Here is a 15,965-nt window from a genome sequence, read left to right on the forward strand (position 1 = left end):
GTTAAGGAAAAAATTGCGGGTATCCTTGGAACAGTGGTTATATATTGAAACTACTTTTAAGTATCAGTTTTTTTTATATAAAATATCAGACTGTAGGAAATTTCTTATCCAGAATCGTTTGTCATTCGGTTGTTGTCCCCGTGAGATGAAAGCCGTATAGATTGTGTATAAAATTAGTACTTCGCATGAGTTATTGTTCTTAATTCGATTCATTTAAAAAGAAGTGTAATTATGGTTTTCTATAAGAGTAATCAAGGGAACAAAGATCCTAGCGGAAATCAAAAGAATGTAATCCAGGGACAAAGACCAGACATGGAAAATAGACACATACAACGAAGAACATAAAAAAACAAAATAATACATTCAAAGTTAAAACAGTAAATGAGCAACTCGGACTTCACTAAAAACTGGGAGCATGAACTAGGTACATATACACCGGTAGGGTAAGTGTCCTCTGCCTTTGTAGATACACCCACCGAGTTGCGCATAAAAAGTCAAGTCCAGGGTAGACAAAAGAGAAAAGGAAAACAATGACACCTTGAACAAATCAGTTTTCATGGTGCAGATGGAAACACCATAACGATCCACGAATTCATGATGACAACCATAAAACTTCTGTAGTGACGACTTCAATCTTGTAGCAACATAACGCTGTTTCAGAAGCCAAATTATTAGAAATTTAGCGCGGTACAAAACGTCTGCGTAGTTACCACAAGCTTTGGCATAACGTAACGTACGAGTTGTGGTATGAAAAAATAAAGGAATGATGCCACAGACGAAAGGAAAGTTGACAATACGAAATGAAAAGTCATCGCGTTTGTAGTATAGTTTGGTCGATAGTTTTCCTTTACCATCGATCTTTTAGTGTAGGTCAAGAAATGAAGCTGACTTCTCAATATCTGTAGTATCCTTTATCTCAAGCTTTATGGGGTAGATGCGATGTATAAAAACCCCGAAACTAAAACATACTTATCTGAGTTTTGAAAGGACTGTCGTTACGTCCAAAATATCATAGGAAGACCCAATGCCATCGTGTGCTCGGTTCAATTTCTGCACCATTCCATGAATAACCTCTTCAATTATTAGTGCCTCAGTGTTGTATGGAATTGTTCTTAAGTATTATTTTGATTCTATTGTCCCGAGATATTAGGTTATTGTATGAATATTGGCCCGAGCATGTCAGTGCAGTATGATACTTTGCTAGGGCCAATACTCAATGCAATAAGTTTTATTTTATAATAATAAATTTTCTAGTGTTCCTGAAGTGTTATCTTTACTTGAGGTGTAATCTTTACACACAGTTCTAAAATATTGAAATACGTCCAATACAACGATTTTAGCAGTAGTTAGTGCGATATGACTGTAGTTTCCTTTGACAGTGTTTATATTATATAAATATGTATCCTTGCCCGAATAAGTCGTTTCAAGTCCGACAAAGTTCGACACCAGTCACGTGTACACCATATACAGAGTCCCTTTCCCAAGTTTTGTACAATTTACAGTTGTTTACTGTTTCTGCTTACATGTATCTATGAAACCTTTACTTCGCCTTTGTCAACAATTTAAATGGCCTTTGTTTGTTCTTTTCGTAGGGGCTCCTCTTATTCTGCTCAAAACCGTTCTGATATTTTATTTTGTTTTGGAAAAAGGGAAAGCGTGCAATATGAAAGTCGACATTCGGACTCCATATCTTCACAGACTAATAAAAAAGAGCGAGAAACGGAGTATTGGCGAATATTGCACTTTTCACCTCTATCAAATTGAATATGCAAACATTGTTTTTTTTTTTGTTTTGTTTTGTTTTTTTTTTGTATATACTTATTTTTTATTACATATTTAGTACAAAATACAAGAGTTAAGTTTATTTTTATAAAGAATCTTACAATCAGTCTATAGCATCTACACAATATCACGTGACCAAACATGTACAGGCATGAACAAAAAAAACTATCAATCTACACCTATTTTCATATACCACACGCTTATAGGAACTCAACCAATAAAAAGTAATATAACGCAGGTAACTGTTCCATAAAGTATACGAGTACCTATATGTACATGCAAAATAAATCTTTGAAATCGATTACTTTGACCGATAAATTGATCAATCTCATAGCTTTTATCAATAGCACACAAAGGGAGCGCTTAAATATAGATTTATGTTGATTGATATAGTCATGATATGCAGGCACGAGACCGCAATTAATTTTCAAGTGCATTTCAATACTACTACCAAAGGGGAATTAATGGTGTTCTCGTACCTGCAGTGTAGAAATGCAAGTCACATAACTGTGTTTAATCTTAAAATGAATGATTTGTAGAAGCTAAAATATTTAACAGATACTTGTTTTTGACTTGTTCTAATCTGAATAACAACCAAATTGAAGTAAAAATACATCACTACACAACTTTCTTATGTAATTATTTTTTCTTGCCTTATTTACATTGTATTTATCGTTAATTTGTGATTTAAATGGAACTTAACCGCGATCATGTTATTTCAAAATTTACTACAGTGTCGATATTTCAATGAAAATCTTACATATTTATTATGACTTCTAAGTATGCTTATATTCTTTATTTCTGCTAAACCTGTGTAGAAACATTAGTATACTGATAAACATGCATATTTTACAATATTAATGTACAGTTGTTGAGGAAGAAAGATTGAAGTACAAATAGCAAACAGACAAAAAAAGTAAGAAAGATAAAATACAGTGAGGAACAAGGTTTGAAATATAAATGACAAATTAACAAAATAGTAAGAGAGATAAATACAAAGTAGCCTACAAAAAGATGGATAAAATCAGGGTGATGAGTAAATGGCTAAATGAGAGAATCCATTTTCTTATTGATTATTCTGATCAATTGACACAACTTGCGGAGTGCAGACATTTTTGTGGTATTCAATAGTTTATTGAACTTTAAAACATTGCAATTCACTAAAAACTTCTTATCTATATTATTATATATTTTTCTTTCCACTATAAATTTGCTAAAGACATAATTTAAAGATTTTTTTAAAGAGTTATCCGTGTTACAATACTCTTTGAATAAACAATACAAATAAATAAGGGATACTTTCAAGTCATATTAAAACAAATATGTTCGGTTTGTATCCATTTACATATTAAAGAAAATACAAAAGTGCACGTCTGGCATTACTTATCAGTTAATTGGCCTTTTCTTTCAAGATTTTTAGACCTTGCCGTTTTGTGAGGGACTCCAAACTAGATTATACTATTAAATAACACTATGTATATATATTTGTGGACTGTCAACTTTATTACACAGTGAATAACACCTCGATGACAAGAACAAAAAACGTTTGATTACAATACTTGGCAGGTATGTGATTGATAAGTACATGTTAAAAAACAATACCTCGTGTCTTTTGATGGTAATCTTTAGATTTATACAATATAAGGGGGAGATATGGCTCGATTAAAGGTAAATTATTTAACTCTTTATTAAACATAATGAGAAGATGTGTATCAAATTAGACCGATTGCATATACATATATATATTTGATTTCGTTTAGATATTTAAAGTTTGGACAAAAGGAAGGGTATCTGTATTGCTAATTAGTGAAAAAATATGCTTCTTTATAAAATTATATTACGTAGATGAGAGAGTCATATTTTTTTTTATCTATTTTTTTTTGGTATAAACATAATATTACCCATTGACCAGCTATGGTATGAAGTTTTCTGCATAAACGATGTAGTTAATCAGTTTAAAGATACATAAAAACTTATAGGAAATTAATATTTTAAATAATTATACAAATCCCCTATTTTTTTATCTGTAAATCGACCAAGTAAACAGTATTTCACTGAACAACACCAGAGATAAAACATTTCATTCTATATTTTAACTGTCTTTTTATTGTTTTATTTTTTTCTCTTGTTTTTATATTTTCTTTTATGATTCAGTTCGTGTCGCGTGACTGATAAAAATGCATTTTTCAGTACAAGTCAATCCATCTGCTCTGATAATGAACTAATTTGCTTGGATGCCACAATTCTATTGTTTTCAGATTTTCTCTTTTTTATTGAAACACGTGGCTGTTTTTTGACAAATAATTAAAACAAAACAATATGCATTGTGTATGTCTCACTGTACGTACAGGTAAAATATTTGATTAATATTAATAACAGTTTTCTCTAAAATTAATTTATAAAATGTTAATTCATCGGGTTGGTAATTTTTGTTTTCAAGATATTTGAATAAGCACCACCTTCCGTTCTTCTGTAATAACGATATCTATACATTTGAAAGTGGTCTTCATATTGAAATGTACCTTTTAAACAATTTGAATAATTATTGAATATGTACAAATTGTCTATGAGTCCATAACTAACTCTATATGATCATATGCATACAAGGGATTACAAAATAAATAATTATTAATTTGTATTCATATGTAAAAAGACATTTTTCGTTTGATCTTTACCCTGAAGACATGTAACAACATCGACATGGTATGTTTTGTTATACACAAATAGAATACAAACCCTTGCTAAACAATCAGACCTATCAAGCCATAAACATCATCAACAATGTTGATGTCCTAGATATTCCTTGACTTCTGAAGAAATTTAAATAACACTCTTTGTAAGAATCATGTAAATTATGTAATATGTGATACACCTTAAGGAGGTTGACGTAGGGTAAGGGACATTACTCATGAAGTCAGTGATATGTTTGTAATATATTCAATTTCACCAAAGCCTCTCAAGCTTTTGTTTGAAGTAGAATAAAATTCATCCAAGTTAACTAGATGCTTACATAAGATTGATGTAAAATGCTGAATATAAATGTTTGAATGATTTTTAAGAGTTGTGTCCCTTACCCTAGGTCTACCTCCTTAAATAAATCTACACATTTTTAGTTTTGTTATTAAGTTGTTTTATGGGTCTGTATAATGAATTATATAATTATTCATTTCAATCTGTCTGCTCTTAGGAGGTAATTCACATGGAAAATTCGATAGTTTTTATTGCATTTTAGTGTCACACAGACTTATCTCCCTTAATTTTGAATTCCGCAGTACATTCTATATATTTTGTATCACCTAAGAACAAGGGTTATATGAAAAAACCACATGTAGTCTTTCCAATCATGAATCACATTTTGTATGGTTCTTATTTGGAGTACTTTTTCTTTTACTTTTCCGTTCTTTTGATGGAGTCAAATATACATGTTAATTATACTTAACGATTTTTCCTTAAAATTGTGTCTTCTTGATTACATTATTATTATTAAAAATATTTCTTTATTTGTTTCCTTTGTTCAATTATATTAACTCAAAACAGCCTGCTAAAACCATGAAAGTACAAAAGCACTCAGCCAACAAAAAAGTATGACTATTTCTATTTTAACGAGAGGGTACTCATTGAAACACGTGTACATCATTTAGGTATTTGTGATATTTATAATTAGTATTTTTGTATTTAATAACCACTTGGTTGTTGCCACTGCTGGTGGATCAGATCTAATTAGGGTATTTACCAACCAAATAGTCAGACTTTTCTGACCCCGAATTATTTCTGATTTTATTCATCATATTTTTCGAAATTTGCAGTAAGACAAATTCGAAAATACCTAAACACTGAGATTTTTTATCCTTATATAGCACATAGTAGAACCTCTTGTTAATGGATTTAGCTTTCTATTTCGATAGTTTTGGTTTTGAATACTTCAAGCATACAATTAATTTTAAAACTAAGATCTTAATATATATTTGATTCTAATGATGTTGATGAGAGGCTACTTCTTGGTAAACGTGTACTGTATATCGAAATTTGCAAGAAATATGATTGGTATTTTAGTATTTTGCTACATGCAGGTTAAGTATATGTGGTACGACTAAGTTGTATTTCGGACACACAACGCTAGTAAATTATATTATGCCTATAATGGTATTAACCATTCAACTCATAGACAGAATCGTATGGCATCGTAGCAATTTTTAACTGTTCTATAAAGTATTTTGATGTACCTTTTTGAAATAAATATAGAAGAATAGTAAAGTAAATACAAATTGTTGTATCAGGGTTTACTAGTTATAAATAGCTAAAATATCACAGTTCAAGTCAGATCAATAAAACGAGATGGAAATGACTACAGTGGCCAAAACAATAAAACTACACTGTGTGAAGTCTAAACTAAAATAATATCATTAAATCCATATATGATAAATCATAAGAACATTTATCGAATTTGGAGCATTGTCATTTATACCAATCCATAAAACCGTAATCCTTTATTAGATCTCAATTGAACGTTACATGTACACCCACGCTTGACGTCAGAAATTAAATTATGGTGATTTTCCCTTTCATTTCTAAAACATGAATAAGTTCGTTTTGGAACCATAGAAATGTATATAAAAAGTGACAGTTACCAACCACGATCCCACTTTACTAACTTTATATCGATGGTAATGTATATTAGTTAACCTTTACTTAGAGCTTGAGATTGATCTCCAAATACAGCATATTGGAACTTTGGATAAATGTTTTTGTACCTTGTTATACATGTAATTCATTAAATATGATAAGAAATGAGAATGTTGTTGTTACCTTTTGTATTATTTATCGTTTAATTTTTCGATAAGATTTCTCTTAAATTATACCAGAAATTATTTAGTTTGTACAAGAAGAGTGTACGGAACAAATTAACTTGACTGATTTTGATTCAGTTACTCTATTTTTCATTTGTTTATTCAATGATTTCATTCTTTGTGTTGTACAAAGCAGTAAGATTATTATTCAGGATGTTTTTTCAAGAAATATTTTTCCATGTCAAGTCTTTTTTTGAACAAACAATCTTGTACTTTGCAAACTTTAAAATTCACACTGAAGTGTGTAATGAGTTCAAAACATTGTTCAATTAGATTGCTTGCATTTACATTATACAGAGTGTGTAATGTACTTGTTGAAGTAAAGGGAAATTTTCATAAGACAACGCACAATAGCAGCATTTTAACCAATCAACGATGGCACCGTCTGAGTATAAATCGCACTGAACGAGACCTTACAAGTTCCTATAAAAGCAAATAAACGCACATATGTAAAACACATCATATCAAAAACAAAACAGGAAAAAAGATAACCACATAGCAAGTGCCTGACTCGGGACAGGTGTACTGAGATACAATGTATGTTTATATTTTTATTTGTTTTCAATTGCTATTATTGGGGTCATATATACTAAAACAACTTAAGGTCATGACTTTTGGGCTTTATAACCTTAAGTGACAACTTATATGAAGGGCGGAACATTCCATACATGTTATTGATACGTTAGAGGGACATAAACTATAATGTAAAGATCATGTTATGTAACAGTCATATGGAATACGAAAACATGTAAATTCATGTACACGGCTACACATTGTGAAAGGGTTTATTGCGACAAAGAATGGCTTTGACCTCATAAACAAAATACAGGATATTTGAAACAGCATAATACCAACCTGGGGTTTTCTTGTCGTATCTCATTTTCCAGTGTTTGGTGTATTTTGAGTGTTTGATCTCGTGCATGATAATTGAGCACGACTTTATTTCTTACGTTTGAGTGTAAAACACTGCTTTCACGATGGTTAACTTACTTAGACTTGAAACATGTATTTACAATATTACACAAATTTTACACAAAAGAAAAGATGCATAATTCAAACGTGAAATCAGAATTAAGGAAAATATCTCAAATTATTTGCATTTTTCTATCCGATTATTTTTAATATTAAATATGATAGATTAGTAAATAATTGGACAAATAAAGACATTAATCACATGTTGTCAAATGATTACAGGCACAATTATGTTTTTAATCATCATTTATCAGAATATTTTTGTAAACATGAGATACCCTTAAGGTAAATATTGTTTTTTTTTTCATGTTAAAAACATTATATTCTTCTTGTCTATTCCGGATAACCACATGTTCTTAGTATGAAATGGGTAATTATTGTGTGATAGTTTCCACAATCGTAACCCCATGACTGCTTTTGAAAGTACCTAATTATGTACAACAAACTGTTTTTTTTTTTATCTTTTCCCAACAAAAAGACCTGGTGGTCGAAATCTTTTAAATGTACATTTTGTGGTTTCCTTTTTTACTTTTTAAATGTGACTTTTCTCTTTCCTTGTTGGGTTAAGTGTTGTGAGACAATAAATCGGTAATTTTCACCATTTTACATAAGGAAACTGTTACAACCACGGAAAGAAAGAAAAAAATAAACAATAAAACTTAGAAATGACTTTATCTTCCAAAGGAACTCACCAAACACATCAATAGCACTAACAGTTTTTTTAAACTTCTTCCAAAATATTAATTGAATTTACGAGTATTGTATTCTCATCACCATCATTTTTCAGAAAAGAACTTTATTCTTGATTGTCTTTAAAAATGTAATTTTTACTGTGTATCAATACTTATTCATATGATACGATGGTAGAAAGTTAATGAATATGTATTATTTCTTGAATACATCATTTAAAAAGTTGAGACATGATTTAGAAATTCTTCCTTGCATACTAATTTCTCTCTCTTCACAAATATAACATTTCAAGAAACCATACATTATTTTTCGTAGAATTTGAATTTACAAAAAAACCCTAAATCTTAATGTTGAAATACTGACTGTTGATATTTAACACCCGAGGCAATTATAGTTATAATTATAGTTTTTTTTTTCATTTCAGAAAATGGAACTAAGAACACGCGGCCTATCTATAATTATAGTTATATATTGTTTACTTTCGTTAGCTAATGGTAAGTTTATTATATCTCTGTGAAGCGTAAACAAATCGAAATATTGAATTGATATAACTGATTAATGTTTAATTATAAAGAGTTAAACAGTGAGATGAATGAACAAATTATTCCTAAAAATGGCATTTCCTTTTGGTTTGATATTATTCGGTGTCCAACTAAAAATATAAACGTTTGTATACCTTTTTCATTAACGCAGCTTAGTACAGACTGTGAAGTGAAAGACAACTGGATGATAGTATTTTCGAAGTTTTGTATTTACAAATGTAATTATAAGCTTTATTTCTTTGATTGTTTTTATATGTTTTGTTTTTGTTTTTCTAGGTCAACCATTCCCAGTTTTTGCACAAGATCAAGGAAATCCACAGCAACCAAATATCCCAGCACAACAACAAACATCAAGACAACAAGCTACAACACAACTGTCACAACAGTTTCTACAAAATAACCAGCCCCCTGGGGGCGGTACAGCAGACATTCTTGCAGGATCAAATACAAGGACACAGCAGGTACGTACGGTTACTGTCCCTGTTCTTCCAGCGCCAGCTGGACTTACAGCACAATTAGGACAACAACTTCAACCCCAGGATGTAGGACCAATACCAAGATTTGCCCCTCAAAATGGCCCAATTGGACGTCAATTTACACGATTTGGGCCAGGACAATTAGGAGCAATGGCAGCAGCTCGTAGAAGACAGATGGCAATGATGCAACAACAAGTTGCACAACAGGCCAACATGGTTCAACCTGGTAGACGGTTTCAAGGTTTAGGTGAGAATGGACAAATGCTGATTATATCCAATAATGCTGCTAGAAATATACGGGCTGGACGCACTGTCGGTAGCAGGAATCTATTTAGTACCTTAAGAACAAACCGCCCTGCTTCTTTGCTTACAACTTTTGCTTTACAGCCAGGTATAACTTCACGACGTATCACTCTTTTAAATAATGGTAGAACAGGAAATGAAGCAACAACAAGACAAAATACAAGAACTACAGTCACGAGTGAAGTCATTACTACCAATAATGAAGTCGGAACACAAAATGATGGTGTTAATGTAATTCGAACAAGTACAAATGGTTTTAGAGGTGGTACTCCTGCCAACCGACGACTAAATGTTCAGAGAACTACAAACAGAATAACAGGTATTCCAAATAAAATGTATTTTGTTTCTGAATGATCGAATAATTGACATTCAAAATCAACCTCGAATCATGAAATGATTACTATTTGGATTACTGTTTGACAAATGTTTTCTTTCTTAAATTTAAAAAAAAATCTCGAATGAATCAGGGTTCAAAATAGAATCACAAGAAAGAAGTAACTATATCTTTAAGGTAATTCAGGATTCATATACTTGCAAGCAAACTGAAACACGTTTTTGTGTAGAAAATTCATTAGTTATTGGCAATTGGTGTTTCTTTTTGTTATTATTGGGGCCTTTTTGTGTAAGTTATTAAAGAAAACCCTATACAAAAAGTGTGTCTCTTTTCCATACTTCATACTGCAATACTACATTGCTAAGTGATGGAGATGTCACATGCAGTTTCAGGTCGAAAATAACTGATTTTAATAGGATATTTCATAAAAAAAAATACATGAATAGTAAGATTAAATGAGATCATGGAAATGAGCTAGGTTATTTCCTTTTCTTTCAGGGCTATTGCTGATACAGCAATGGTAACAATTGTGCTTGCTATCGCTATTGCTTTCTGCTTTATCTGCATACAATATAGCGTTTGCTCTTTCCTTAGCTTATATCATGTGTACTTGCTTTGCTCATTGGGTGTCTTTTTAATGTATGATTTTTGTAATAATTCAAAAGTATCTTAATCAGAAAGTTCAATTACTTAAAGTTCGTAATAAATGGAGTATAATGTGAAGGTTAGTTATTGGTACAGATATAAATTGAAATATTTGTTAAAGTGTGCTTACAAGAACTGCAAAAAGATAATGTCATTTTTAATATGATTTTAAAATTTTCATCACCGCGCAGCACTACCAAGCCAAGTGCTAGCCCAACAACGTGCAGCAGGTTTCTCGCAACAGGCGCAACAAGCCAGGGGAAACACATTTTCGCCAGGTATACATTCTTTTTTTTTGCCTGTTAAGTTCTTGTTTTCAGACTTGTTTAAGCAAACACATTTTAAAGTTGTTTTTATAAGCTGTAAGTGTACTTATTTTCGGGGTGTGTTTATTGTCACGAATAAGTATTCGCGGAAATATGCAATCGTGAAGATAAATAATTTGTAAGAATATGTTTTTTTTTCGCGAAAATATTTGAAACCCAGTAACCAAGAAAATAAGTATCCGAAAAAAATAAGTACTCTTATAGCATAGAAAAAAAATGGTATGCCTTTTATTGATTACATGTTTAGAAAAATGACAATTTCTACCTTTGCGCAGTACGGCCAAGCCAAATACTAGCTCAACAACAGGCCGCTCAACAACAGGCTGCTCGACAACAGGCCGCTCAACAACAAGCCGCTCAACAATTTCAAGCGCAGACTGGAGGAAATTCAGTGTCTGCAGGTATTATTCCTCTTTCAGTTTTTGAAAAATCTGTATGTCAATTATTAATAACTAGTTAAATGATGTATGCATTTGAAGATAGAAGAATTCAAGAACTATATACATAATATATTAAAGATTAGGAAGATTGTCTAGACTGTCGTTTTCATAAATGAAAACAAATACAACAAGCGATTAGATTTAAAACAAATTTAAACGTATTAATTTTTCGCGGTTGCTAAGTTTGTTGATTGTGTTAAATGAACGTTTTCGCTGGTATAATGTTTTGAGATTTCAAAATATAATTAGCCTTATATAGGGTTAAAATTAATTTTGAGTGTACCATTTTTGCGCTATTCTGTCTAAACAAACAGGCGCAACAGCAAATGATCAAATTATATAATAGAAATCACTAGTAAAATTGTCTTTGATATAAATTGTAAGTGGATGATTAGACAACAGTAATATCGAAGTTTCTTAGTTAGATTCGTACTAAAATTCCATATCTGACCTTTTTGAGGTCAGATTCGTATTAAAATTCCATATCTGACCTTTTTGAGGTCAGTGTTATAACTTAATACTGAGCATGCATATTTCATGGATATTGTATTATTGGCCTCCAATAATCGACTGTCCTGCCAGCTATATTTTGAATATAAGGTTTTATTATCATTAGATGATATGAATATGAAGCGCAGTATTACAAGATTTATAAAAGGGAAAAATTTAAGACACACCAGACTTAACAGTGATCCCTATATTCTTGAATCCAAGCTCAAGCTTTTTGAGATAAAACTGATTAAAAGGGTATTTCACTATACCTCTAGTGCAAAAAAAACTTCTAGAAAAGAAGCTGTGTTAGAAAATCGAATAAAAGATCTAAGGGAACTAAAATTCCTTAAACCGTAGTTACTGTCCATCTGTCATGGCATTATCATCTGTACTGAGGAAACACTGGTCAGTCATAATGCATGACCAAGATGCCAATACATTATTTTGCAGGACCTTATAATGGCCTTTATATGAGGTAGAAACATGCATCGAATATCGTTACTTCATCAACTGTTGAACCTATTTCAGGTTAAACACGAAATATTTCAAGATAGATTTTAATCATCTTGATACAACTAATGAATTTCGTAAAGATTTTTGCAGTATACATATATTGGTTCTGTCTTCTATAGACAGATACATTGTATCATATGAATCACTATGTATATACTGTCCTTGAAACTCATATATATTGATAATTAAACCTTATATTCAAAATTGAACCGGCTGGACAGTTGATCCTTGGAGGCCAATGATACAATATCCATGAATTATACATGTTCAATAATCATTTAATGACTCAAAAAGGTCAAATATTACCTATTATACACTTATTAATAAGGTTATTAATTAACTGAAAAGCTTCCATAGTATTCTTGCCAAATCAGCCATTGTCACTAAAATTTACACCAAGGACACTTATGCTAGAGATTTTTATCATATAATATGACAATTTGTGATGAAGTAAGTTGTGGCGCAGGATCTGTTTGTGTATACAAACTGCGAAAATAGCGATAATAAATACACCGCAAAAAATAATGTAATAAATGTAAATCAATTCATTTGACATATCAAACATATAGCATGGGTAAAGATACTATTTAATTACAAAATGTATTTATTTTGCGCAGTTTCGCAAAATCAACCCCCTATTCAGCAACAGCAGCAATTTAGATTTCCACAAGCATTACCTCCTCAGCAGACAATGAGAAGTAGAACGCAAGGTACTAAATTAAAAAAATAATAATCGGCAGCCATTGTAACGATCCCTGCGGCAATATGCATGTGCACATTATCGAGTGGCAAAATAACGTAAAGAGTAATACACAATTCACAAGCTGCATGTCGCGAAATGCATAGTTGCAATAGGGGATCAAAAAACCTTTTTTTCCACTTGAACTACTCATTAACGTAAAAAGTAAGTGCCTACAATAATTAATATATGACAATGGTATATCACAATCAATGACGTTCCTTTTATTATCAACCAAACATATGAGGGAGTATAATGATAAAATACCATGAATTGTAAAAGAACGAAATGTAAATGAATAAATGCACTTGTGGTTCAAAACATACATGTAAATTACGAAACTAAGTTTGAATCGTAATGAAGATTCGTTGGTTATAGTCAGGGTAATTATATAGCGTAGGTTCGTCAAATGTTATACCTGGACAACAGACAGGTGCCACAATGCAGTTTCAGACTCAACAATTTAACAACTTACCTCAAGGTATATTATATAATGATATTTGATATGTACTTCTTTGTTGTAATGCAAAGTGCCGCTTGTTCCATTACGATTTTTTGCACTTAAACCATGTACTTGATATTTTTCAACAATAGTCAAAGTTCTTTTTACCTTTGAAGGAAACTGACTGTAATTGGAGTCAAAATGCGTGAATCGTTTCTGTCTTTTATCATTATCTTGGCATATTAAAAATTGTTTTTATTTGGTTAGGCCAACCAACCGCATTACTTCGCCAACAACAGACAGGCGCCTCGCTACAACAATTTCAAGCGCAACAGGCTAGAGCAAGTGCATTTTCAGAAGGTACAGATACCACGCATTTTATAGAATTATAAGTAGATAAGCAATTTGCATTGAAGATTTTTACAAAATATATAACGTTTTATTATTTTTGTGTTCTTCTATAATGACATATTGCTATTAATTTAAACGTTTCTAATAATTGTTAAAGCTCTGACAATTGAGAACAATGTATTTTTTTGTCCTTATATACAAACATCCAATATACATGTATATAACATTGCGAATTTCCATTTGCGTAAGGTCTAATTACAAGAAGTTAACTCTAACTCTATTAATCAATAAGTGACTTCTCTTATTATTTTTATTCATGTTTTACCAATTAATATCATCAATTTGCATATCATTTATTGTGTAAATGCAACATATTTTTGATTAGGTCAGCAAAACGCTTTGCAAAATCAACAGCAGACTGGCGCTCCGCAACAACAATTACAGGCGCAACAAGCAAACGCCGTTAATGGAGGTACTTTATCACGTTAAATTTACTTCATTCGTTTTATTAAACTTCATCCAAAACTTAGTCTTTTAAGGTATTCCGAGTTTGCCTTGTCATTTATTCCCTACATATATGATTTAAAAAAACAAGTAAATATATTGCTAAAGTTGGTGACTCGTTGAGGGCGTCAACGGAAGACCAGGGCAGTTGGTAGAAAACACCGTTTCTTTTGGTTCATTAGACATACAAGTTGCAAAATATTTTAAAAGAAATGAATGTTTGTTAATTTGTAATTCACTGCAATAGTATGGTATGAATGAAATAAATGTGCATAGATAGCACTCCAAATATAGACATAAGGGACAATACTCTTTGATCTATGCATAATTCAGTTTGTTTTTAAGAGAACTTTGAACATATAATATAAGTCATAACATGTCGGAACAGAATATTCCATGTTCTTTCTTATTACAAGTTAAACAATTCATGGGAACAAGCAACAGAATTTTTTGACTTAATTTTCTCCTAATGTGACACCAATATTATAGCATCTATCTATAAAATGGCAGAAAATACTTTGACATACACGATGCGTATTGTTAACTGTCCTATCATCTATCTGTACCAACATACCAGCTGCTCCATGGTTTGACAGTCTCTTAACTCATAGGTTTTACTAAAAATGTGATCAGTACCCAAATATTCTAAACAGGGACCAGCAGTAAAAGCTACTGGCGAATAAATATATTGTCCATAGCCTTTGTTTCAAAAGTGCCCAATTTCAATTTGTATTTTTATTTACATCATTAGTATTGCATTTTTATGCAAATCATCATTTTACTTTACAACATATGAGTTTGCTTTTGCTAGCGCTTTTTTATCATGTTCTTATATCATTGACAAACAAGTGTAGAGGAATTCAAATGGTTTTTTTTGTGTTTTTGATTATTTTCATAGGATTTGGACAACAAGCTGGAGCTCAAAATCAACAAGGTAACAATTATTGATATCGATTCAACTATTTTTTTCTGCGTCCATTTTATAGATTGAAACGCATTAAAATATCTTTGATCTTTTAACACATTATGGGAAACATTGAAAGATTCGAGGATATCCTATCTTTGAATAGTGAATTTCAAATAATGAAAGTTAAAAAAAATTGTACATTAAAATGCATTTTTATTTCATTAGGTGTAGAAGAAATATTTTCACAATGTGTTCATTAACACTCAGTTACTTAATTTGATTGATATCTTATATAGGTGATCCCAAATTAAGGGGGTTATACAAGTAATTATCCATTAAAAAGAACATGATTATAAACCTTTAAATCGCAATTTACCAGAAATTGCGTGGAAGATTTGGTGTAATGCACTACTTGGTATCTGATAGATTTATACACAGATACATGATACGGTAGTGATGTAGTGGCGCCACCGAAAATGACAAATTAACGAATAGAGATTCATTTTTTTTACAATTAAAGTGATTTGACCTTATACTTAACTTGAAAAAAGAATGTTTGTCTTGTGTTTGTTTGATATACATAAATGGAATATCTAATGTTTTCTGTCACTCTGCAGGAATGATTACTGATTAGGTCAATCGGAGCTAATTAAGTCATTT

At 31.1% G+C, this 15,965-nt stretch overlaps 2 protein-coding genes across 2 annotated transcripts in view; both read left to right on the forward strand.

Annotated features, from left to right (window-relative positions):
* The first annotated feature begins 3,384 nt into the window (after positions 1-3,384).
* LOC148611902 (uncharacterized) overlaps positions 3,385-15,965 on the forward strand; it is a 30,970-nt gene continuing 18,389 nt past the window's right edge. The window contains exons 1-10 of the mRNA XM_088595335.1: positions 3,385-3,450; positions 8,716-8,785; positions 9,110-9,556; positions 10,783-10,869; positions 11,193-11,318; positions 12,980-13,072; positions 13,502-13,582; positions 13,811-13,903; positions 14,280-14,366; positions 15,297-15,332. Of these exons, the coding sequence (XP_088451461.1) occupies positions 3,436-3,450; positions 8,716-8,785; positions 9,110-9,556; positions 10,783-10,869; positions 11,193-11,318; positions 12,980-13,072; positions 13,502-13,582; positions 13,811-13,903; positions 14,280-14,366; positions 15,297-15,332 (1,135 nt within the window). The 5' untranslated portion in view covers positions 3,385-3,435. The remainder of the gene's footprint in view (positions 3,451-8,715; positions 8,786-9,109; positions 9,557-10,782; positions 10,870-11,192; positions 11,319-12,979; positions 13,073-13,501; positions 13,583-13,810; positions 13,904-14,279; positions 14,367-15,296; positions 15,333-15,965) is intronic.
* On the forward strand, positions 9,570-10,772 carry LOC148611903 (uncharacterized). Its single transcript, XM_088592895.1, has 2 exons — positions 9,570-9,931; positions 10,445-10,772. The coding sequence occupies exons 1-2, from the start codon at positions 9,571-9,573 to the stop codon at positions 10,468-10,470; spliced, it is 387 nt and encodes a 128-aa protein (XP_088449021.1). The 5' UTR covers position 9,570; the 3' UTR covers positions 10,471-10,772.

Source organism: Perna viridis, chromosome 7 (assembly GCF_037379345.1).
Source record: "Perna viridis isolate PV_CMFRI_1.1 ecotype Kerala chromosome 7, ASM3737934v1, whole genome shotgun sequence".
Taxonomy (NCBI): Eukaryota; Metazoa; Mollusca; class Bivalvia; order Mytilida; family Mytilidae; genus Perna; species Perna viridis.